The sequence below is a fragment of the Cervus elaphus genome, chromosome 13 (assembly GCF_910594005.1).
Source record: "Cervus elaphus chromosome 13, mCerEla1.1, whole genome shotgun sequence".
Taxonomy (NCBI): domain Eukaryota; kingdom Metazoa; phylum Chordata; class Mammalia; order Artiodactyla; family Cervidae; genus Cervus; species Cervus elaphus.
Window position 1 is genome coordinate 60,862,168 of NC_057827.1, and position 25,497 is coordinate 60,887,664.

At 36.2% G+C, this 25,497-nt stretch overlaps 1 protein-coding gene across 4 annotated transcripts in view; it reads left to right on the top strand.

Annotated features, from left to right (window-relative positions):
* PPP4R4 (protein phosphatase 4 regulatory subunit 4) overlaps positions 1 to 25,497 on the top strand; it is a 100,678-nt gene that overhangs the window by 51,567 nt on the left and 23,614 nt on the right. For all 4 annotated transcript variants that reach the window (XM_043922081.1, XM_043922082.1, XM_043922083.1 and 1 more), the window contains 13 exons: positions 1,775 to 1,922; positions 2,416 to 2,489; positions 3,568 to 3,674; positions 4,764 to 4,871; positions 5,754 to 5,875; positions 8,367 to 8,489; positions 9,605 to 9,774; positions 10,087 to 10,206; positions 12,971 to 13,048; positions 13,890 to 13,973; positions 14,561 to 14,743; positions 19,117 to 19,222; positions 20,891 to 21,038. In XM_043922081.1, the coding sequence (XP_043778016.1) occupies positions 1,775 to 1,922; positions 2,416 to 2,489; positions 3,568 to 3,674; positions 4,764 to 4,871; positions 5,754 to 5,875; positions 8,367 to 8,489; positions 9,605 to 9,774; positions 10,087 to 10,206; positions 12,971 to 13,048; positions 13,890 to 13,973; positions 14,561 to 14,743; positions 19,117 to 19,222; positions 20,891 to 21,038 (1,571 nt within the window). The remainder of the gene's footprint in view (positions 1 to 1,774; positions 1,923 to 2,415; positions 2,490 to 3,567; positions 3,675 to 4,763; positions 4,872 to 5,753; positions 5,876 to 8,366; positions 8,490 to 9,604; positions 9,775 to 10,086; positions 10,207 to 12,970; positions 13,049 to 13,889; positions 13,974 to 14,560; positions 14,744 to 19,116; positions 19,223 to 20,890; positions 21,039 to 25,497) is intronic.

Sequence of the window (25,497 nt, forward strand, 5' to 3'; positions counted from 1 at the left end):
GACTGTAAACAAATGACTGTGTTGTATGTTGGATAATGGTGATGATCAACCCAGTTGGGTCATGGTGAGGGCTGGGGCAGAGGGGTGGCTTTCAGTTTAAAATAGGATCATCAAATAAATAAATAAATAAAAATAAAAAATAAATTAGGATCATCAGGGAATGGCTCACTGAAAAGGTGATGAGAGTAGAGGCTTGAGGGAGTTCAGAGAGCCAACCATGTGGAAATCTGGGAAAAGAGGAAATTGGGAGCAGATCTCTGTAAGTCATTGAAAAGGTTTTGACTTTTCCTCTGAGTGGATGGAAAACCACTGGAGAGTTTTGAATGGAAAAGTGACATGATTTGACTTTAGAAGACTCTGGCTGCTGTATAGAATGGATAATAGAGAGGCAGTGATAGAATCAGACACTGATTAGCAGGTTACTGGAGTCATTCAGGCTGGAGATGATGGTGGCTTGGACCAGCATGGTAGTGATAAAGGTGATTGATGGTCAGATTTGGGGCAGGATTGACTGCTCATTTGATTATGGGAAGTAAGCAACTGAGAGGAGTTAAGGATAACTCCAGAGTTTTAGGGGTGAAAGTTGGAAGGACAGAGTTACCATGTATTGTTTACTGAGTTGGAGAAGATAGGGGGAGGAACAGGTTTTGGGGAGAGATGGGTTCAGGTGATGAGACTCCTACCAGATAGCCAAGGATGGTGTAGAAGAGACAGTTGGATATACAGAGGTCATTATGTAAATGCTCAGTTTGTACAAGGTGGCAAGTCATAAAACTTCTGTGTAAATGATGTAAATCAAATCTCTAAGAAAATGAAGCCATATCTATGTTTTATATATTAGGAAATATACAGAAAGACTACTTTTCCTAAGATCACAGATATGAAACTTTGTTTTATGGATGCGAGTTCCACATTGTTCTACCAAGTTTGTTAGTTATAGAAATAGGCATACAGGGGAAGTTCCAGTAGTTACTGTAATTGATTAAACAAAGTAATGCTTTTAGCTATATATATGTTATGCACACCTACATAGTCTTCTAGAGAAATACAGGTGAGACCTTGGTGAGGTTTATATGAAAGGTAGGTTTTCTTTTGTTTTATTCTTCGATGTGTTAAACTATTCTAATGTAGACTTTGACTTTAAAAGGTGAGTGGAGATGGTTATGAATATAACTTGAATTTTTTTAAAACTATGAATTTTTAAAAACATTCTTATATTAAGCAAAATTCCTTTTTTAAAAGTTTACTTCATAGTAATTTGTGTTCTTGTCACTTGTTTAAAGGGGAAAATACATTTTCACAATCATAAATGTATTCCTTTTTTATAGTAAAATGCATAATATTTATTTTTTGAAGCAGAAATATAAGTAATAAAAACACATACAATTGTCTTAAGTTTTGGCATGATTGTTTTCGGTGGGGTGGCAAACTGTACAATACAAATAGGAAAACAGAAACTGAGATCTGTTAAAAATGCCAATTCTATTATCTAAAGGTATATGTACTTTTTATGATTTTTATGCAGTAAAGCAATGGAGTGTTATAAATTATCTAAGACATTTAAAACTTTATGTGGTCTAATGAGTTAAACAATCAGGAGCAGATTAATGTAGTTTTCTTAAATAAAGTATTAAGAAGAAATATCTATCCTTAAAGGTCACATATAGTTATTTTGTAGACTATGACTGTTTGGTTTCTATGACCTTGGATTTTTAAAAAATTATAACTTCTGATATCTCATCTATGTAATAGCAAACTCTTTCTGATTGTACAGGATGCCCTGCATGTTGCAGGGGTGGAGATGCAGTTAACGGCTGCAGTATCGTTTTTGACCATCCTGCAGGACGAGTCGGTGTCGGTTCATACGTATGCCCACTCCTTCCTCCAAGTCATCCTGCTGCACCTGGAGCACAGGGACGCAGGTCAGGGGCCTGGCGTGCTTCATCCTACATGTACTCACTGTTTCTCGTATGTGGCTGTGATGTTTGAGTCATGGTCGTCTGATGCCCGTAATTGAGTGAGGCTGTTCTCCCTGAGAGTTAGTTGGTCAGTGGTGTGACTAAAATTCATGATGTCTCTTTTTGGACAAACCTACACAATTAAGTGACATTTAGAGCCTGAAGACCCATCTGTTCATCTTATAATTTATACTTTCTTCTTAGATTTGCTTCTTACACAACACATAGTATTATAGTATAAGAAAAAAGTACACTTTGGGTTACCCCTTGATATTATTTTTAAAAATATCAATGTTTTCCAGATATTGGCTAAGACAAGAAAAACAGAGAAACTTCTTACAGAAGCAATAAAGATAATTATTGCTATTTTACAATTAAAGTCAGTTGTAAATATTAATGGCTAAGTTGGAACTGAATTTGTGAGATAGTTAACTTATGTTTTGTCTTTGTCATTCAGGTGTCAGCAATGCATGGCTGGAAACTCTTCTGTCTGTGATAGAAGTATTGCCCAAAGATACCCTAAGGCATGAGGTAAAACTTTTTTTATGTAAATTTTAATATTTAAGTTACTCTAAGTTTTTTGTTTTTTGATAAAAATGGTATTTCAAAAAGAATAGAGTTATTTCCTACTCTGAAAGCAGCACATATTCATTATAGAAATCTTTAGTAGAGAATATAGAAGGAAGAAAAATGATTCTGTACTTTGCTACTTTTAGCATTCTGATATATTTTCATTTCAGAATTTTTTCCCTGTATATGGTGCTATTTGGCATGTTAGTGATCATATTGAATTTATACATGTTTTTCATTTAGCATTATTTTCTTTATTATTTCCTTATATCACTCATTTGATAGTAGCTACAAATATTTTACCTATTTATGAAATGCTTAAGCCTGTTTTCAGTGTTTTATTATCAAAGTAAGGCAATAGTGAACGTCTCCCTAGAGCTTTTCCTGTTTTTCGGACAATTTCCTTAACTGTAACTTCCATAACATGGAATTATTGGGTTAGAAGGCATTAATATTCTTAAAACTTTTGACTAGTAATATAAGAAAATGCATGTTTGTCTGGACTTTGATCAGCAATAGCATTTCAGTTAAGTTTATTTATTTATTTGGCTGTGCTGGGTTTTGGTTGTGGCACGTGGGATCTAATTCCCCCCTTGCATTAGGAGCACAGAGTCTTAACCTCTGGGCCACCAGGGAAGTCCCTGAAGTTAGTGTTTCGTTTACCTTAGGACAAATATAAAAATTAACCTGTATGGAACAAAAACAAATTTCACAGTATCTGACAATTAACTTGCTTTTTTCTTTTGAAAAATGAATGTTTTGCACCTGTATGTACATACAGATCATTAGAGAATTCACCATAAGCTTTAATTCAATTTTTTGTTTGCCTGATTATTTTTGATTGCATGATTTATCATCATTCTTAATAATCAGAAAGTGTAGTGATCCAGGTGATGAACAACTATGGACCTCAAAACGTAACTGAGGTTCTGTAAAAAATATTTAGGATATTAAAATGTTCTTTGAAGTAAACAGCTGACATTAATGTCAAGAATATATAAAGTTTTGTAAATTTGTTCTCTAAATCTTTTCTCTTTAGATTTTGAATCCACTCGTTTCCAAGGCACAACTTTCCCAAACAGTGCAGTCTCGTTTAGTTAGTTGTAAAATTTTAGGAAAATTGACCAACAAATTTGATGCCCTTGCGTGAGTATTTGTACATAATTTTTTGTCTACTTTATTAAATTGATTTAAAATGTTTAATGACTATATGTTTAGTAATTATATTTATACTACTCCATACTGTGTACAGTTTAACTGATTCAAATTTATAGAATATAGAAATCTCTGAAGTCTACTATTCAGATGTATTTCTTCTTGATTTGGCTTTTCAAAATCAGCAAGGGTAACTTTTTTCTTATTTCCTGTATTAGTCATTTCCATCATGTACATAGTGTAGTTTTGAGGATAGCATGATATTATCTTATAGTCTTTAAAAATTGATAAACATGACGTAAAGATAGATTTCTGCTCTTTTCCATTATTGCTATGAATTCATTATGTTGAATAATTTATCTTTCTTTGAGGTTTTATGGAGATTGTTTATAATTTATTCGCTACTCTCTGCATAGATGATAAATACCAAGTGGAAAGAATGGAATGTTATGTAATTATGACGCAAGAGTGAGATATAAAATTGAAGAATATTTTGGTTGATGGTTGCTAGAATCAGATAATCCACTTGCCCATAGCCTTTTATCTAGCTAAGATGTTTTAGCTGCCAATTCCAAATTAACCCTTATTTTTAAAAGATTCTGTAATCATTAAAAGTAGCTGTTAACATGCAAATGTAATTACATATATAAATATACATTATAAACTGTTGTTGTTCAGTTGATCACTCATGTCCGACTCTGTGAGCCCATACACTGTAGCCCGCCAGGCTTCCCTGTCCTTCAGTTTCTCCTGGAGTTTGCTTAAACTCATGTCCATTGAGTCAATGATGCCATCCAACCATCTCGTCCTCTGTTGCCCTCTTTTCCTCTTGTTCTCAATCTTTCCTAGCATCAGGGTCTTTCGCTCTTGGCATCAGGTGGCCAAAGTACTGAAGCTTTAGCTTTAGTATCGGTCCTTCCAGTGAATATTCAGAGTTGATTTCCTTTAGGATTGACTGGTTTGTAAACTATAAAGCTCTATATTAAAGTATGTTGTTTTTAAGCTAAGATTTTCAGGATAATTTTTTGAAAATATTACTCTAAAATACTTATTTGCATGTTTCTTTCTTCCCTCTCTTAGCATTAAAAGAGAAATACTTCCCTTGGTAAAATCACTCTGTCAAGATGTAGAATATGAAGTTCGATCTTGTATGTGTCGGCAATTAGAAAATATAGCTCAGGGCATTGGGTAAGTATACTTTCAATTTCTTGTTACATTTTTGTTCCTGGATTGTCAGCCATGCATAGTCTGTTCTATATTCCATGAAAACAGGCACTTATTTGAAGAACTAAACTTTTTATGATCTTTAAAAATGATAAGTACCTTCTGATGTGTTTGTATTAAGAGAGATAAAAGTGAAGCTTGCTTATTTCATTTACCTTTTTGTTCCTATATTTTACCCCCTTTGGACATCATGACAGGGTTAGATTGTAATTACCAGCATCTAGACTGGTAAATATGGACTCCTACAAAGGTAATAGGATCAGGCTGTCCTTAGACTTCTATTCCGTATACTTCTGGCTGTGAGACAAGAGAATGATAGTCTCATAAATTGACTAGTTTGGGCAGTATACACCTTGCATCTACTTCCTGAAAAAATTCCTCACCTATAATCCAGTATGCTGAGAAGAACTAATGAAGAGGGAAAATGTTTTCATCATACACGTAGGTCCACAATGATGCCTTATTTCCATTGAACTTTTATGGAACAGCAAATGAGCAAACAAAATGAATATTATGCTTCATAAAGAAGAAATACAAGTGGTTAATACACATATATTCAGCCTCATTGTTCAACCATGTTAGTTGTCACAGAAATATATTCACTTAGTGAGTATATATTGAGCAGCTACTATAAGCTGTATAAGTAATGATGCTATTACCATGGATATTTCTTATATTTAAACCGTCATTCTTTTCTAGTCAGATTGCAAGGTTCCAGAGAGCAGGAGCCATATCCTCATGATTTTTCCTATTTTATGCAGCATGCAGCTCAGCAACTGATCCTAATCACATTCTTACCAAGAATTTATTGATTTGATTTGTTTTCTTCTGTTGCTTATTGTGCAGGACAGAACTTACCAAAAGTGTGGTGCTCCCTGAATTAATAGAACTTTCTAGGGATGAAGGCAGCAGTGTGCGGCTGGCAGCCTTTGAAACTTTGGTTAATCTGCTCGACATATTTGATACAGGTGAGTCTCCATAGCTTTGCTTCTGATAGCATTTTGTCTTCCTGTTCCGTGTCACTAGTAGAGGAGGAAGCTGGCTGCAGTGTAGTCAGTCTTCCTGATGAGAGTGAGGTGTCCCTTTCCTTCTCTCTCACTGTAGTCCTTCCTCTCTGAGGGCTTTCTCCGCTGCCGCTTTCCCCCTCCTGGCACGAGGTGGTGGTGTATATTCCCTACCCCTCTCTCTCCTCTCATCAGCATGTAACTGACTAGTGTGGAGAGCTAATGAGAATTTGGGTTGGTGGATTAGCTTTTAACTTGCTCAACTGACCCTAAGACAGATCTTGACTGAAGCAATATCAATATTAGTTTCCTCTATTTTATATTTTAATACTAGAAATCTCCTGGTTGCAAGAAGAGAAGCCTGAGCGGGCTATTTGGGTGGGAATCGGTAAGGAGGTGTTTCTTTGTGTTACGCAGATCAAATCAGTGAGATGATTAGTTGCTCTTGTGAGTGTGACTAGATTTTTAATGAATGTTGGACATTAGTTTTATCCATGCAAATTGGCTATTTTGGTAGGGTGTAATTTGAAAGAATAGATGTCAAGTACTCAGGTGCAAAACACTTGTGTAATTGTAGGATTAACAATGTTTTAACTGAGCTAGGAGAATCTCTTAAAAATTATTGCAATGTGGACAAACTATGTTGTGTGGATGTTACAGAATAATAATTTAGGCCATGTGGTGCACCAGAGGACTAAAAACAGCAGTACCTGAGAAGTGAATGAGTGACTGTCCGTGTCCTAATAATGGGGGGCCCCTAGGCATCCAAGCTAGAGCCAGAGATCATCTCTGATCTGGGACCTTTCCTGCCACACACTCGGCTGTCACAGATCTGTCTTAACATGTGTTCTGGCTGTATTTCCTGCCATTCTTTCCTGCTTCCCTTGGCTCTGGTGCTCCAGCCCCACTTGCTGTTTTCTTGGCATACCAGATTCTTTCCACCTCTAGGCTTTCCATGTTCTCTTTTGTCACTCTTCCCTCTATTTTTCTCCTAGCCAGTCGCTTCTCCTTTAGTGCCCAGTTCAGATCCAGACAACTTCTAAATCCCTTTATACCAGGGGTTGGCAAACTATGGCCTGTGGGTCAAATCCCATTGCCACCTGTTTTGTAAATAGAGCTTACTGGAATGCAGCCACGCTCATTTGTTTACATACTGTCTCTAGCTATTTTGTGCCAAAGTGACTGAGTTGAGTACTTGTGACAGATAAACTACAAAACCTAGAATATTTGCAAAAATAGTTGCAGACTTCTGCCTTATACTAACTATTTAAACAATGATCACATTGTCTTATGATATTTTGGGGGCTTGATTTCTTCGCTGGTCTGAAGTTCAGAAACCATTTATCATTCACTTTTCTATTTCTGTTAATGTTTGTTCTCTAAGAAATTCAGTATGTGTTGGATGAGTGTTATTTAGTAAAAACAATAGATATGGTGCTGAAATGTGATGATAATAATAGCAATAGCAATAGTAATAATACTGATAATCCTGTTACAAAATTTTACTTAGTGTTGTCAGACCCTTAATTTTGTTGTTGTTCAGTCGCTAAGTCATGTCTGACTCTTTGCCATGCCATGGACTGCAGCATACCAGTCTCTTCTGTCCTTCACTATCTTCCGAAGTTTGTTCAAATTCATGTTCTTTGAGTCGGTGATGCTATCTAACCATCTCATCTTCTGCTGGCACCTTCTTCTCTTGCTTTTGATCTTTCCCAGCATCAGGGTCTTTTCCTTTGAGTCAGCTGTTCACATAAGGTGGCCAAAGTATTGGAGCTTCAGCATCAGTCCTTCCAATGAATATTCAGGGTTGATTTCCTTTAGGATTGACTGGTTTGACCCTAATAAAGTAGTGATTCTTTTCTGAAATTTTAAGAGAACTGTGGGAAATACAGGGAGTATTTGAAATCAAAACTGAAATATTGTTAATATCAGAAACTTACGAGTAAGCAAACACTCAAAGAATCAAATCAGTTTTTTAAAAAGAGTCACATAAGAAGTAAAAGTGAAGACATTCATTATACAGAATGTAATATGAACTAACTTTTAAAATATATCAAAAATAAAATGATAAAATGCAGCGTGGTATGAGTCTACATGACTATAAGAATGCTAACACTAGGCAAGAATACTGGAGTGGGTTGCCATTACCTTCTCCAGGGGATCTTTCCAACCCGGGGATCAAACCCGCAACTCCCACATTGACAGGCAGGTTCTTTACCCTGAACCACAAGGGGAGCCCACAAACCCTTTAGCCTGTCTAAAGTTCTTGATGATTTCCACTCACTTCTCACTTCCTCTTTATATCATACCTCCATCGTCATTGTTGTCAGATATTTTCTGTTACTCTGAGACTAACATAGTAATTTTTCTTTCTGAAATTTGTATGTATACAGTAATTTGCACATTTGCAGTGTGGGCAACTGGATCTAAACTGTGTTTTATTCTTGTCTTTCAGATGACAGAAGTCAAACTATACTTCCCGTAGTGAAATCATTTTGTGAAAAATCTTTCAAAGCAGATGAATCAATTCTTATTTCTTTATCTTTCCATTTAGGAAAACTATGCCATGGATTATATGGTATGATATGTGCTAAGAATGTCAAGATTGCAGAGAATTTTTCCTTTTTCTTTTACCTTAGCCCCTAAACTGCAGTTCTTCAGTTGCAAAGCCTACCCTATAAGTGTGTAACATCTTAATGACTTTTTCACTGATAGAACCTATGTGAAAGAACAATGGCAGTGAAATAGGCACAGCCCTTTAAATTTCTGAATATCTTATCTTTTATATTAGTTGGCATTTGATCATAGAAGTTTAGGTATATTAACTATTGGTACATAGTAAGTATACCCTTATTAATTTTTTTTGAATGATTAATATATCACACAAGCAGTTCAAATTAGAATGTAGAATAATACCTGTAACTCTTGGCATTTTAAATGTATTACTCAGTTCTCTCTTATTAAAATAATGTAAGCATTAATTGTAACAATCTAGCATAGCAAAAATATTTTTATGTGGCTTATAGGCTTTCAATAGACTGTTGAAAAAAGTATTGCAATATTTGTTGAGTTACTAGCTCTTTAAGATAGTATATGAATATGGAACCAATCATTCATCAAAGTATTTTGGGTTTATTTTGCTGTCTTTCATATTTGGGGTTTTTTTTTTTTTTTTGCTATGCCACACAGCTCCTGGGATCTTAGTTCCCCACAAAGGATCAAACTCAGGTCCCTGGCAGTCAAAGTGCCAAGTCTTAACCACTTGACCACCAGAGAATTCCCTCAGATCCCATTTTTAAGTTCCTTCTCTGCAGGCATATGTGCATGTCTTTTCTGTAGGCAACTTTAAAATATTTACCAGAAATAAATAGCAATAATGGCTGCTATATTATTATTCTAACTATTTGTTAGTGGTATATACTGTGGTACATGCTGCAGAAATTAATGCAGGTATAATTCCTGCACCGCATAGTTTATACTATCAAAATTAAAATAAAAATATTATTAAAATTAACATAAGGTAAAGACCCACTAGATTTCTTCACAGTAGTTACTCTTTTCTCATTATTACTTTTACTCATGATTTCCAACCATTTGTTTAAATATGTGATTCTAATTACTGCACTTTGCTTTTCTCTCTTTAATTTTTGTTTTCAATTAAAATGTTGATCAAAGGTTTTACATGTGTTTTAGGAATTTTTACTCCAGATCAACACTTGAGATTTTTGGAGTTTTATAAGAAACTTTGTACATTGGGTTTGCAACAGGAAAATGGGCACAATGAAAACCAGATACCACCCCAAATTTTAGAGCAGGAGAAGAAATATATTTCAGTACGGAAGAACTGTGCTTATAACTTTCCGGTAATACATTATACATTTGTAGTGGCTACACATTTTAATTATAACTTAAAATATGTGAATAGATGATACTGAAAACTATTGCCATATTTGACACTTATTAGTTAGCATTATGTCTGGTATATATTGGTGTAATTTATACTTGTCTCTATGTATATATGTTAGAATTGTATGCGTGTATTTGGATCTTCCAAATATGATTTCTAACTAAATTGTGATTCAGAGAACATGATTTCAATTTAAGTGAAATGATTATGATATTGTTATTGATGCATGTTTTTCTCTTCAAAACTCATCTTCTTCCACCTCCACCAGGCCATGATTGTTTTTGTTGATCCCAAAAACTTCCACATGGAACTCTATTCTACATTCTTCTGCCTTTGTCATGACCCCGAAGTACCAGTCAGATACACTATTGCTATTTGCTTTTATGAAGTAAGTCTGAAAAAGTGATAACCACTTTATATTTGTTGTTTTTTACTTACATGTACTAGGTGATTTTCTGATGTGTTGTACACTTTTGTTTTCAGATTTAAGATATTGGCTCCATATCTCTTTCATATTCTAATCCTAAATTTGGAAAAATTCTCATAATTCTGTTTAGAGAGTTTACATAATTCATTTACATATAGATTTACATTCATTTATCATGTATTAATCCATTCATTCAGTATATCTTGTCTTAAATTATACTGTCTCTTACTTTAAGCCAGACATTGTGGTATGAATATGGCTGTAGATCTGGAAGTAAAATCAGTTTTATAATGCTTTATAATGTTTGTATTTAGCATTAAACTCAAGAACTTGAGAACAAATGGCAAATTGAGAGAGTATTTGTTTAAATTTGTGGCTTTTACCATACATGGTTCATATTTTGTGAGCACAGTTTATATATTCAGCTGTTATGACAACTCTTCATAGTGTCAGAGCAAAAGTGAATTTTTTTTTACCTTGCCGAGGGACATGTGGGAATCTTAGTTCCCCAACCAGGGAATGAACTCATGCCCCCTGAAGTGGAAGTAGAGTCTTAACCACTGGATCACCAGGGAAGTCCCACAAAAGTGAATTTAAATTTTATGTTAAATGTAATGAACCCTTGAGGCTGAAATCTAGGGCATGTTTCTTGAGTGACTGTAGGAAGTACATGCATGCCATCATTGCCATAAACATGTATAAGTTATCATTTGTCGACTTCAAGACTGTCACATAAAAACATCTGAGTGGCTTGGGACTTCCTTAGTGATCCAGTGGGTAAGACTTCATGCTGCTGATGCAGGGGGCATGGGTTCGTTTCCCAGTTGGGGAGCTAAGATCTCACATGCCTTGAGGTGCAGCAAAAAAATAAAATTTTAAAAAAGAAATTAAAAAAATCTGAGTGGCTGAATAAAATATTTATTGCCTTTATAGTAATATTCTTATTCTCAGTGAGAATATTGTATTTCCTTCCTTGAACTGTGTTCAAAGCATTGTTAGGTTAGCTAAAACTATGTAGGATATCCATAGCAGCATTAGAAATGTTCCTTTAGACTCTTGACTGTTGAATGATAGTCATTGCTTGTTTTTTTCTGGTGTGAGTTAAATGAATGTTCTATGTGCAAAGTCCAAGAAAGATTCCTTTTAAATGGTATAATTAATTAAAATAATTCATTGTTGAACAGTTAAGTCATCTTTATAAATACACATATAGGAATATTCTTGGAGGAGGAGAAATGGCAGAGGGCTCTAGCTGGCTGAATTAACTACTTATCTCCTATGTGTATTAAGGCATTTATGCTTGGTTGCTGCCCTGCATACTTGTATTTGTCTAGATCAGTTCATGAGATGGTTGCATGAGATTAGAGTCTGAGAAAGCAGCGTTTATGCAATGTGAGAGTTTCTACTTAAGTTTATTTTTATCTCATGCCTTTACTATTTTATTGTTATTTATGTTTTATAGTGGACATAATGTGTTTGCACCATAGAAATAGGAATATTGAAATATATATACAAGAATATTTCACTGATACAAGTGAGTTTGGAAATCATTGGTTTAGCTATTTGCTGGGGGGCTAGTTTCTGTATTCACCCAGTCATACCATGGTGGTGGGTTAAGATGATACTTGACTCCATAAATGAATGTTTAGTGTAGGTTTGTCCTTTTAAATAATGAAAATCCACTGGTGGATTTAAATTTTCCTGACAATGTTATTACCGGATTCTGATTATTACTCTAGTATGGTCCAAGTTTATTCTTGTTTTTGAGAAAGATAGGATTTTCAAAATACTTTGAAATCAAAAACAACCTTGTAGAGCAAAGATTTTTGAAATACCTTCTTTATCAGGAGCTCCCTTTTCAATTAAAACTTACTCAAACCTAGTATGTTAAAAAAGTACTTAAAGGTAAAGTTAGAATCTGGTGAATCTACCATTGTAGATTTTTACCATTGCTTGTCTGGAGGGGGGAAAAAGTGGTTCATAAAGGAGCTGGATTAGTTTAGACTTAAGATTATGTTTTCCCAGCATCAGGGAAAGATTGGGGGCAGGAGAAGGGGGCAAAAGGATGAGATGGTTGGATGATATCACCGACTCAGTGGACATGAGTTTGAGCAAACTCTGGGAGACCGCGAAGGACAGAGGAACCTGGCCTGCTGCATGCAGTCCATGGGGTCGCAAAGAGTTGGACACAAGTTAGAGACTGAACAGCAACTCCCAACTCCTCTCTTGCTGATTGAAGTCTTTGATTGGAAAAGTCTTTGAAGATTTTCTGGCTTAGGAATTTGCTCTGTCCCTTGTGTGACTGCTGGCTTTCAGCAGAACTTGTGCCCTCTGGGAGCCCTAAACCAGGATAAGTTCTCCCCTGGCTTCACTCTCTTGAAAGACCCTGTTGTCTGCTCTAAGACTAGAATATGGACTGCAGGCATCCATGGGCTCATTACTGCTTGTGATAGGAGAATTACAATTGATAAATCCATTCTTCTACACCTCCCACCCCTAACTGTGCACTTCCGTACCCTCATGTGTCCATACACTCCAGCATGTTAGGATGCAGACTGAAAAGCTTATTAGGTGTGCAAGTAATTTTTTCTAGAAAGCTAATATTTATGTTGTAACCAGGTCTCATTTTGGAAGTAAATCTGACAGGGATTATTTTTTTTTAATTGTTATAACCTTTATATATCTAGTAATCTCAAATCTGAGAGACTTTATTGCTACATTTTAGGTGTCTAAACTTCTGAATTCTGGAGTATATTTAATACATAAAGAACTAATAACATTGTTGCAAGATGAATCATTGGAGGTAATATCTTCTTACTGTTTGTTTTTTACTTTTATATCAGGTTTGAGTATATCAATGCCCTTTTTATTTTCCTGCTTCTTGGAAATTCATGAATTCTAATAACTGACTAGTCCTGGAAGCTTGTAATTGATGAGAGACTATGTCATAGACTAGAGATTGGAAAGGTCTTTTATAAAAAAATATTAAGTTTTAAAATATATATATGTATATTTATTTGTTATGTTATGGAAAACTTTGGAAATGTCAAAAAGTAGACAGACAAAAGAGTACTTTTAGTTCTAATCACTATTTCTATTTAATATTTTCTTGTATGTTTTCATTTTCTGTTTTTTCTGTATAAAGGTTTTTTAAGTTTTATACAATTGTGATCATATGCTGTATCAGTCACATTTTATATCTTTTTATTTCCCTTAGCACTGTGGAGCCTATGAAACACTTAATTTTGATACTTTATCTAGAGTTTCCTATTCACCCAAACAGCTGCTGGCTTGCCAAAGCTCAGCTACTCAACGTGAGACATCTCTGAGGGTGTCATCCAACTTAAACTTTTTTAAAAGTTGGGAGGCAGTTTTAAGGATGTTGTTAGGCTGCCTTGCATCGAGACTGTTTGAATAATATCAAGAGGCAGACATACTAACCTCTTTTCAACATAGTTTGACCAAGGTAGTTGATTATGTTTCTAAGACTTTGTAGCAAAAAGATGACAGCAGGAGACTAGAAACCCCCCAAATGCTGTTTGGTAATTTCCCACTATTTCTGTGTAGAAGTTGGCATGTTAATTAATCTAAGATTAGAAAAACACAGCCATCACAAGAAGGGTAATCAGTATCTCTGTTAACAGGTACTAGATGCTCTCATAGATCATCTTCCAGAGATTCTGGAACTGATGTCTACTGGTGGGGAGAGCAGTGTTCAAGAAAATAAGGTGAATCCCATGGATCAAAAGAGCTTCTGAATCTTGTATGGGTGACCTTACTCTGCAGAGATGTTGAGAGGAATCAATGAAAGAATATATGAAAAACACTTAACCTAGTGCTGGCCACCTAGAAGCGCTCAGTAAACGTCTTTTGGAGTTACGACAGCTTGAATTTCCTCTACCTTTCTTACCACAATCTTTATTTACAGTCCTTGGGGTTTACTTTCATATTTTCAGTTTTTATTAGCATTAATTATTAGTGCAAGAATAAGAACTAGGGGACAAAGGGTAGGATTTAGCATATCAAAGTTTGCTGATGGTGAAATAGAATACATTTTACTTTAACTGGATGAGCTATGAATCTGTCTCTTTCCAAATTTTGTTGCCAGGAATCGTAAATTTTACGTATAGATTTTTAAAAAATATTTTATTTTACTGAATAATTACCTCCCTGTGACAACTGCAATGCCTCCTAGTTTGGAGATGATTAAGAGTATTCCCTTCCCCGGTGTATTGTGAGACTGAATAATTTGGCTGAATGCTGCAGCTGATGTATTTAATTATCTTTGATTCTCTTGATGTGTTTTCTTCTTCAGTTATCATCTCTGCCTGACTTGGTTCCAGCTCTCACAGCTGCTGAGCAGCGAGCTGCAGCCTCTTTAAAGTGGAGAACTCATGAGAAGCTGCTCCAGAAATACGCCTGTCTGCCACAAGTCATATCAAGTGATCAGATCTATTACCGTTTCTTACAAAGAATGTTCACAATCATGATGACAAATGTGAGCCCAATGCCTCTAATCTGATTTTTTCTTGAACTGGCGCACATTTTGGAATTAACCAAATTCTCCACATTCTTGAAATCAACAGCAGGCTCCGTTCACGCCCTTCTGCCTGGAGGGGTGTTGTTCCCTTTGCTTCCTCACTGGGTTCTCCTTTTGAACCCAGCTGAAGAGAGGGCTGCACAGGGGAGGGTGTCCACACGCTGGCTTCAAGCCTGACCCAGTGCTCCAGGGAGAGGCTGGCAGGGGTCTCACTGCACAGTGACTTCTGCTCTGATGGGCACCTTCCGTGTGTCATGGCCTCAGCTGTGCTCTCTCAGGCCTTAAACCCCTGAATATTAGTTTGCTTTTTCTCTCTTTTACCTTGTAACAGATACAGTTTATAGAAAAAACATGGATGCCCTGCTATGGATAACCTCAAAATGAGAGTCAAAAGCAGGGGGAAAGAAAGGCTTGTACTCAAATTTCCACATAGAGTACATTGTCTGCCTTTTTTCCTTAAAATTCCCAGAGGATCATTTAAGTTTGATTACATGTTGACTATGACATCCTACTATCATTCTTTTCAAGTATACAAAAGTTCCACATAATGTGTATGTGTTAGAAACTATTTTTTTAAAGAGTACTTTGAATTCTCATTGTTCTCAAAAAAAAAGGGGGGGGGGGGATAATGAAATTTAGTAGCCATCTCGAAAACCCCAAATCAGTTTTAGCTTCAAAGATTAAAAAGAGGGAAAAAATGACATTACTGATGTCATTTTATAACTTAACTAAAAAATGATAGGCGTGTATCTTATGCTAACACCTCTGCTTAAAGTTTGTTCCGTGTATCGCCTAGCGGTTGAAGGTGGTTTTATAGGTGTGGTCATCTTAAAAAGTGATACTGGCAAAAATAACTTCTTATCAGAGGATAATGCATGAATGCACCACATAGAAAATCTCACATAAAGTCAAGCAGAATTTATTGATGACTTTATTCAGCAATCAGCTTCTGTTTGCTGTGTTTCACGCACTGTTTTGAAGCTGGGGATCTGGGTGTGAACAAGACAGATTCCTGCTCTAATGGACCTTGAGTTCTAAAGAGGTGATGGTATGGGAAGTGATAAATAGTAAAATAAAATGTATTAACAGGAGGTGATAAGTCCTATGAAGCTTGATCTTAACTGTTTGTCTCAACCTAATTACTAAGTAGTCATCTTTGTGTTTATAAAGCTAATAAGTATAGAAAATTATTTCATATTTTTAGCCTCTCATATCAGGAAAGAGAAATAATTTACACCATAGTGTGAACAAAATACTTTCAAGTCTGAGGAGTTTGCTTTGTTTTCTTTTGCAAGGAGGTAATTCTACACTTAAAAGAGATATCTGATTTACTATAGCACATTTTCCATGATCAAATAAAGACACTTATATTTCGTTTCAGTGTCTTCTGGAAAAGAAGGTTTATATTTTTAGTTCCATATCTAATGGTCATAATATTCATTCATTCACTTAATAAAATTTATTGAGCACTTACAATGTGCCGTGTACTGTTAGTGACTGAAAAGATAAAGGATCTGTTCTCACAGAACTTTTAAGTTCTATTGGAGACAGACAACACACACATATTGGGTTGGCAAAAATTTCATTCAGGTTTCTGTTTAAGATGTTGCAAAAAAACCCGAATAAATGTTTTGGCCAACCCAGTGCGTTGGACACCAGGGATGAAAAGTACAAGGAAGAACTAAAACGCAGGGTAGAGGGGAAGAAAGTGATGGAGGGTGTTGTGGATGTAGTGGTCAGGAAAAAGCCCTCTCTGATCAGGAGGTGTGGACCAAGAACGGGAGTGGCCATGTGGAGGTCTGAAGCACAGGTGGTCCCGACAGAGGGAAGAGTAAATGCAAAGATGTGATTCAGGGTGTGCGTGGTTTTATGAGAGTCAGCAAGGAAGCCAGTGTGGCGGTTTAGAGATGAGCGTGGAGAGGTCTTTGGGCCCACAGCACACAGGCGCTCGAAAGCCGTGATATAGAACAGAGATTATATTCTGTTATGCAGGGGAAGGCTTTGGAAGGTTTTGGAGTAAAGGAATGACATCAACTAACTTTTTTTCCTACTTCTGTGATGGAAAAAATTTAAAGATGCATGAAGGCAGAGGAAATACTACAATGAACTCTCACATACCCATCACCCTGATTTAACAGTTGTTAACATTTTGCCATATTTGCCTTTTCCATTTCATTGTGCTAAAAAGTTTAAATTATAGATGTCATATTTTCTCTCTAAACATTTCAGTATTCATCTCTAGAAAAGGACATTGTCCTATATAATCATGTTACCATTATTACATTTGACAAAATGAACAAATATCTTTAATATCATTTAAAATTCATATCAAAGTTTACCAATTATCCCCCAAATGGGTGTGATAGTTGTTTTATTCCATATAGGATCCAAGTAAGATCTATACATAGCCTCAGGTGGTTACATTTCTAAATTTGCTTTTAATCCAGAACAGATTCCCTCTTTTCCCTCCCCCCACTTTTTCATGACATTGAATTGTGGAAGAGACTTAGTCAGTTGTCCTGTAGAAGTCTTCATGGATTTACTTGTTTATCTCTTCTCCATATTTGTTTTAAGCTGGAGGTTTGATAAGGGCTGAGGCTTAGATCAAATGTTTTTGGCAAGAATCCTTCATCAGCGCTGATGTGTGTTTTACGCTGTGTCGCGTCTGGACGTCTGTCCCTTTGTAAATGAGCTCGGAGTGCTTGTGCAAGCAGGGACTCCCTTGTGATCTGTGTCATAATCTAAAGCTGACACTTCAACACTTAATACCCAGTTTCCCAGTAACCTTTTACCCTTCAGTTTTAGCAGCCACTGATGATCCTTGCCTGAATCAGTTATTTCATTAGAACTTACAAAAGAGTGGCTTTTAAAATTCTCTTTTCTTCTACATTGTTGATGGCATTCTTCTTAGGATTAATGCTTTTTTTATTTTCCCTAAAATATATTTCCTAATGTAAAGAGAGGATAAATGCTTATTTATTTCCCTCTACCAATTTTCAGAGTTAACCCAGTGATAATGAATGAATTTTGTTTTTGTTTTTATCCTTTCATTTAGACTCATCTTTTATACTGAACAATGTGTTAATCGATTTCAGTCATTATTCACATGCTCAGGTGGTCGCAGTTTCTTTAAACTGACTTTTGTTTGTTTCGATATAATTACCTTTGTCTTCGATTTCTTGCCCCAAAGATATTACCTTATACTGTGAGGTATAAAATATACATATTTTATATTATTTCTGTTTCAAATAATTAGTGTTTATGCATTTGGAATTCTATTAGTATATACAAAATGAAAGAAAAGAGTAACATCCTTTTATTTAAGTTCATTTAGCTAACATTCATTTTCCTTAATTCCACTGATGTTTCTGTTTTGTACATTTCTTAAATTTTCTGTTCTAATTTATGGTGAATATTCCTTTTTACCTCCAACAGGTTAAAAACGCTGCACGAAATGGTACTAGATAGAATGGTAATAGCTTGTATAAAATATGAGAGGAGGTAATAGGCCATATTCTCTGAGCAATGTATATTTTTTTTACTTGAATTTCAAGCATCCCTATCATGATAGTCTGAATCTTCAAGAACTGAATGTTATAATATATAAATATATGTAAGTCAAGATAGTGAATGTGAATTTATACTGGATACAGTATACCTGCTTGAGAGATTTTTCTTTAATGCATAGTTTGAAGCCATAGTAAAGATGGATGGTTGAATTTACTTAGAATTAAGGTTCTGCCCAGTTGATGTGACACAAATCCAAAGGATCAAAGAGTTTAAAACACTAGTAAGAATAATTGGCATGTGTCCCTTGGATTCTAAACTTTATCTGTGTCATGGACCAGGGATCTTAAGGAATAGTATTGAGGTGGAGAGGAGGCAGATCTAAGAGAGAGGAATCTGATGTATACCTGGTCATAGGATCTCTGGATTTGAGAAGTGGCACATTTTTGGCGAGGTACTTGACACAGAGTGTGTACTAGCAAATGTTTGTTGAATAAATGAGTAACATGGTCTAGAAATGGCTGAGGTGTATTTGGGGAGAATATCACTTAAGATGAGGTGGCAAGGAGATGTGAGTCAAATATAAATCAAATCTGGATGATTTGGAAGTGAGTCTGCCAAATTACTTGAACTTTTGCAGTGTGATAGATGAGTTGATTTGCCTGACTGATAACATTAAATTATGAAGACACTTCCACACTGATTTCAGAGGCAGACAGCACTGCTTTTACTTTTAGTCGATAACTTAAAATTGATGTGTAGGGTCAAATTATTTAGAGTGTATACCATTAGACTTGTTTAATTGTCTTTCTTATTTCTTTAAGAACGTCTTACCTGTCCAAAAGGCGGCTTCACGAACTCTATGCATTTTTCTACGTTATAATCGTAAACAGGAACAGAGACATGAGGTCATTCAAAAATTAATCGAACGTAAGTAATCACTCTCTCTCATTCGGAGAACAGAAAGTAAATAAACTGGTTGGCCTTAGTTAGATCTGGCTTATATTATCATATTGCTATGAATAATTAGGCCAATATTGCTAAATATTTCTATTTGAGCTTTATAGGCTAATTTCTTTTTGTTTATTTTAGAAATTTTTTATAGGATCAGATCTTTGATGAATGAAAAATTCAGCTACTCCAGGCTACCTTTAATGAATTTTTACACTTGAGAAGTTAAAATACGTATACTTATCATTGAAAGCTCAGTTTCTATTCCGATGAATACAATTTGAAAATAAAATACAAGTAGGCTATCCATGAATCTACTAATTTGTTTTGTGTTCCTATATTAAATATTACAGAATGTGGGTTTTGTTCTCTTGAATAGACTTGATAGTACACTCAAATGTGAATCTAATGAGCCGAGGAGGTTTATAATGTCTTTAAAAATTGTCAGTTAACAAAGGCAAATTTATTTTAATTTGCTGTGGGCTAAAATCAAGACAAAACCTTTTGTTAAAGAATTAATTCTTGAAGTAGTGATAGACACCTATATATACTCAGTGAATTTGTTAATTATTGTGTACTTACTTTGACCATAGTGCCTTAATGCTTTTATTAAACTATTTATTATCCAGCATAGTCAGGTAATGGGATTTTCTGGTTATTATAGTTTACCATTTTAAGTATGGATCACCACTTTAAAAAAAAAAAATTAGAGCACATAAAATTCTGTTTAAGAAAAATTTTGCTCAATATATTTTAATGTTTCTTTCTTTCTTTTTTTTTTTTTTACTGTATTTTAATTCAATTTTCAGTTTTTAGTGGTAGGACCTGACCTTCAGAATGTTTTATTTTGAATGGAGATTATATTTGTTTTTAAACATTAAGAATTTTGCTTTTGAACATATGTGTAATGAGGGAGAAAAGAATTATCCTTTAAATATTGACCTGAATTATTTTTAGTGATAATTCCGTTTATGTATGATTTTATTTCAAAGCATTTTAAGAAAACAAGAGGAAGACAGCAGTTAACTTCGTTGGTCAAAAGATTTTGAAGTTATACAGACCTGCATTTGAATCCTAGCTCTGTTCCTTTAACCTCTATGACTCTCGGCACCCTTATTGTTTAGGAGGAAGAAATATATGCCCATCCTGTTGGGCTTTCAGGATTTAATGTGATAATATGTATCAGTACTTGGCACACAGAGGGTAATCAAAAAATAGTAGATATGTTCCTTTAATATTTAATAAATGCTTATGGCTCAGACGGTAAAACGTCTGCCTACAATGCGAGAGACCCAGGTTCGATTCCTGGGTCGGGAATATCCTCTGGAGAAGGAAATGGCGACCCACTCCAGTACTCTTGCCTGGAAAATCCCGTGGATGGAGGAGCCTGGTAGGCTACAGTCCATGGGGTTGCAAAGAGTCGGACATGACTGAGCAACTTGACTTTCACTTATGGAATTGAATGTAATATTTAATAAACTTGTTTCTGTTTTTTATGCTTTCATTAATTCAGGGGTATATAATATGATTTTTTCCCCTTATCTCTTGTTTTTGCTAAGCAAACTGTCATGGGCTTTGTCATTTTTTTCCACAGGAAATTTTATGTAGGAAAAATTAAAACGCAAAACTTTTTGTTGTTGTTTCTAGAACTGGGCCAAGGAAAAAGTTATTGGAACAGACTCCGATTTTTGGATACCTGTGAATTTATTATAGAGATCTTTTCCAAATCATTTTTCTGTAAATATTTCTTTCTACCTGCTATTGAACTGACACATGATCCAGTAGCAAATGTAAGGTATGGTACTAATCCAAGAATATATTTGAAAAAATTGTGTTTTTTTAATGTATCTACTGTAATGAATATTCAGAAGTGTTTTCTTGGTCTTGAAAATAATCAAGAACTTGTACTCGTTTTGAGATTCTTGGTAGTCTTAACTGAGCCTCAGTAGGACTTGAAAGTGTGATCTTTTAACACTGTCTCAGGCCTTTAGTTTATAGGGTTGACAGCTGTAATCACAGCCAGACTGGCAGGCTTCTCCAGCCACATGAATACACACACTGACATCAGGAGAAGATTGAGTAGATATGATTAACTTATCTATCTTTTAAGCCTAGAGAAAAAAATGGTTCAAAGTTGGCTTGGAGAAGATCTGTCCATTTTCATAAGCCCATTTATTCAGCGAAGCAGGGCTGTTTCCAAGTCTTTTTCTTTTCTTTTTCCTTTGTTCAGCTCTCTCACAGTTTTGAAATCCCGTAAATGGTAAGTGGATTTGATTAATTAACTGTGAAGTTAAATGAAACAGGCCTTAAAATGGCTTGCTTGGAAATTGAAAAAAATGAATAAATTGTATTTTGCTTTTTTTCCTCCCCAAATAAGCATATTACTTTTTTAAAGTAGTGGTAAAACATACATAGCATAAAATTTACCATTTTAACCATTTTGTACAATTCAGTGGCATTAAACACACACACTCAGTGTTTTGAGTTATTTGTACATTGCATACTGATTTAAAGAGACTTTTAAACTGTCAGCCTTGAGGTTTCTGTGTTTGTGCTCTATGTCGGTGTTCTGTGTTTGAGGAACTCACATTCGTAGGAGACACAGTCAGAGTCAAGACTTCCTGAACAGGACTACAAAGCTCCCTGCTGAGTATTCACATGCCAGCCACGCTTCATGCTCGTTTCATGCTGTGTGACATATGTGCATCTTTTATAAACAACTGATGTGCATTGTAGGCAACATGTAATCATTTAATATTTTTTAACAGGAAGAATTGGCCAGGCAGTAAGCACAGTCTAATAGCATGGATGTTGAGAAAGAAATATACCAAGAAGATTTGTCAAAAAATGTTGAAGAGTTCAGCCTGAGAATGTTATGAGCATTATTTAGGAGGAACAAATCTAGATATTGGTTTTGTTTTGTAGAGAAAATACAGAAAACATACAATATTGGCTTTAGTATTTTGTGCATCTTCCCTGTGCTGTATAAACGAGAGCTAAGGTTTTCTTGACTTGAGATTTAAATTAAAGTGATTTTAAGTAGATTGAAAGACCCTGGTGACAGTTCTTTAGAATTTCAGTTCAGTCGCTCAGTCGTGTCCGACTCTTTGCAACCCCATGAATCGCAGCCCGCCAGGCCTCCCTGTCCATCACCAACTCCCGGAGTTTACTCAAACTCATGTCCATCAAGTTGGTGATGCCATCCAGCCATCTCATCCTCTGTCGTCCCCTTCTCCTCCTGCCCCCAATCCCTCCAAGCATCAGGGTCTTTTCCAATGAGTCAACTCTTCGCATGAGGTGGCCAAAGTATTGGAGTTTCAGCTTCAGCATCAGTCCTTCCAATGAACACCCAGGACTGATCTCCTTCAGGATGGACTGGTTGGATCTCCTTGCAGTTCAAGTGACTCTCAGGAGTCTTCTCCAGCACCACAGTTCAAAAGCATCAATTTTTCAATGCTCAGCTTTAGAATTTATCTCTTGGTAAATAGCTAATGGATCCAACCACATTGTAAACCTTTTGCAAATTGAAGGTGTGATTCTAGAAAAGCAGCTTCCAATGTGATGAATTATCCCTTATCAGACAAAATTTCTTGAAAGGAAATTTCAAAAATTATTTGAAAGGGAATGAAATCATCTCTACTCAAGTCAGTGTGACTAGCAAAATTTTTTGAAAGGGAATTTCAAAAATTATTTGAAAGGGAATGAAATCATCTCTACTCAAGTCAGTGTGACTAGCAGCATAGCATTGACTCTAAGAGAAAGCAACCTATCAATTCAAAAACCAAATGAAGATGAATATTGCTCTGTGAGTCCTGGTGGTTTTGTTGAGTAAGAGATCATCATATAGCCATGTGTCTTGGTTCTGACTCTCCTGCCTGGGCAGCTGTCAGCCAAGAAAATGGGTCCAGTAACACCACGTACTCTTGGATGCAAAAGCCTTCACCCAGCTCTGTAGAGATGGGCGGATAGAATGGGAGCCGCCACAGGCAAGAGTGGCAGGGTCGTGCAGGTTAGGAGGAGAGTGGCTGGAGCCACACTCCCTGACCTCTACACCAGCTGCGTGTCTGGGCAACTTACAGAACCTCTCTGTGCCTCAGCTTCCTTGGTGCTTAATTTGTGTGGGTGTTCTGAGGAATAAATACCTGAGATAGTGTACATGCATAATTTAGCTTACCTTAAAAGTGTGGTCCTTAATTTTGAAATCTTCATAATCTCCTGGGCTCAGGATTCTCATCGAGATAAATAATTGCTAAGGCTTGGGAAGCTTCTGTTGAATGTAGGTTTTCTAGATGTGCCTTGGGTTATAAAGAATGAAGTGTGCGTGGACTGCTGATTGTTTCTGTTTTTCCTTAAGTGAATGTTTAAAATTTAAATTCACTGAGTCTGGACAATATCAAGGCTAGAAAAAGACTATTGGTATTCAGAGGAGCCTTCTCTTCAGCTGCCAGAAATGAAAACAATTCTCTTTGGGGTAATTGGGACCTCTTAACTGAAGAAAGCATCACCACCATGCTTAGCAGTATCTGTGGTGAGTCCTGAATAAGTTTGAGACTATTATTGCTATGTACAGAGATGAAAATTCTGGAGAAGAAACGTCTTTTGCCTTTTTGGTTAAATAAAAAGCAAACTTTCTTGTATATGAGGAGTCCTCGACTGAAGCTCAGCTGAGAAAGGGTCCTGAGAACTCCAGGAGTGGGATTTAGTTGTCTCAAGCTTTGGCATAGAAATAAAAAAACCAGTATCTGGAGAGTGCTGAGACAAATGAATGAATGAATACAGCAGCCACAAATTAGACAACAGCCCTGGCAAATAGAATCTTAGCTTAGTAAATAGAACATTTCCTGTACCACCTTTTCCTAGGAAGTTTTTCTGTTTGTTTGGTTGGTAGGTGTTTTTTTTGTTTGTTTGTTTTTTTTTTTTGGTACTCTCCTGGATTTCTTCTTACCTCTCTGGAGTTCTTCAGTTTGCTTACTGGTTCCTTATCAGCCCATCTGGACCATGGTGGTGCCATAGAAACTCTCCTTTTATCTCTCCTTCTCAACCTGCACTTGCTGCCTGGGTAATTCTCCGGGCTCCTGGGTCATGTAGCATCTATGTTCTGAAGATTCCTGATGGCACATCTCCAGCATGGGCATCCACCCTGGACAGAAGACTCATCAAGCCAACTGCTCACTGTATTTCCATCAACTATCTAACAGGCTTCTCAGAGTTAATCTGTCCAGTTAAGCCCCACCTTCCTCATCCACACTTGCTCTTTCTGCCGTCTTCTCAATCTCAGTAAATAACCATTTTGTTTTGCCACTTGCTCGGGTCAGAGCCTTGACCTCCTTTCTGTCATTCCACCTCCAGGCCCTCAGCACATCCTGCTGCTTGTATAAAATATTCAGAAGCAAGCCACTTCCCACTTCTCACTGCTGCTTCTCTGGTTCAAGAACCAGTGTGATGGTGGGGCCACCATCACCTTACTGGATTACTGAATTACTGGATTCTGGCCTGGATTACTGAAAGAGCCTCCCCTATCCTATCCCTTCTGTCCTTGTCCACCTACAGTCTAATCTCAACACAGTAACCAGATGATACTTCCCAAATGTTAAGTTGAATCTTTTTACCCCACTGTGCAGAACCCTCCATGGCTTCTCATTTCTTTCAAAATAAAACCAGTTTCCAATCTGTAGTCGCAAGGCCCTGGGTGATCTGACCTCCTGTTTCCTCACCGAGGCCTCTAGCTAAATTTGTTTTTGCTCTGTTCTCACCACTCTAGCCAGTTTGGGCCAATTTGTTAATTTGGGGCAACTCCTAAGGCAAGCTCCCCTGATAGGGCATTTGCTCTTACTAAAACATTCTCCTCTAGGTATTCACATGGGTTAGTCCCCAATTTATTGTAAGTCTTTGCTTAAATGTCATTTTTTTCAGTGAAAGCTTGACAGAAACCCTCTCTGACCACCTGTTTGAAACTTGTAAACCCCCCTCTGGTACTCCTTCACCTTCTTTCCTTGCTTTATTTTTTTTCTGCAGCACTTACCACTGTTTGATGGACATTTTACTCATTCATTGGAGAAGGAAATGACAACCCACTTCATTATTCTTGCCTGGAAAATCCCATGGGTAGAGGAGCCTGACAGGCTACAGTCGGTGGGGTCTCAGAGAGTCAACCACGACTGAGTGACTAACACTTATTCATTTGTTTATCCTCACTCCCTACCTGTGGACTAGAATGAAAGCTCTGTGAGAGAGCAGAGAATTGTGTTGATTTT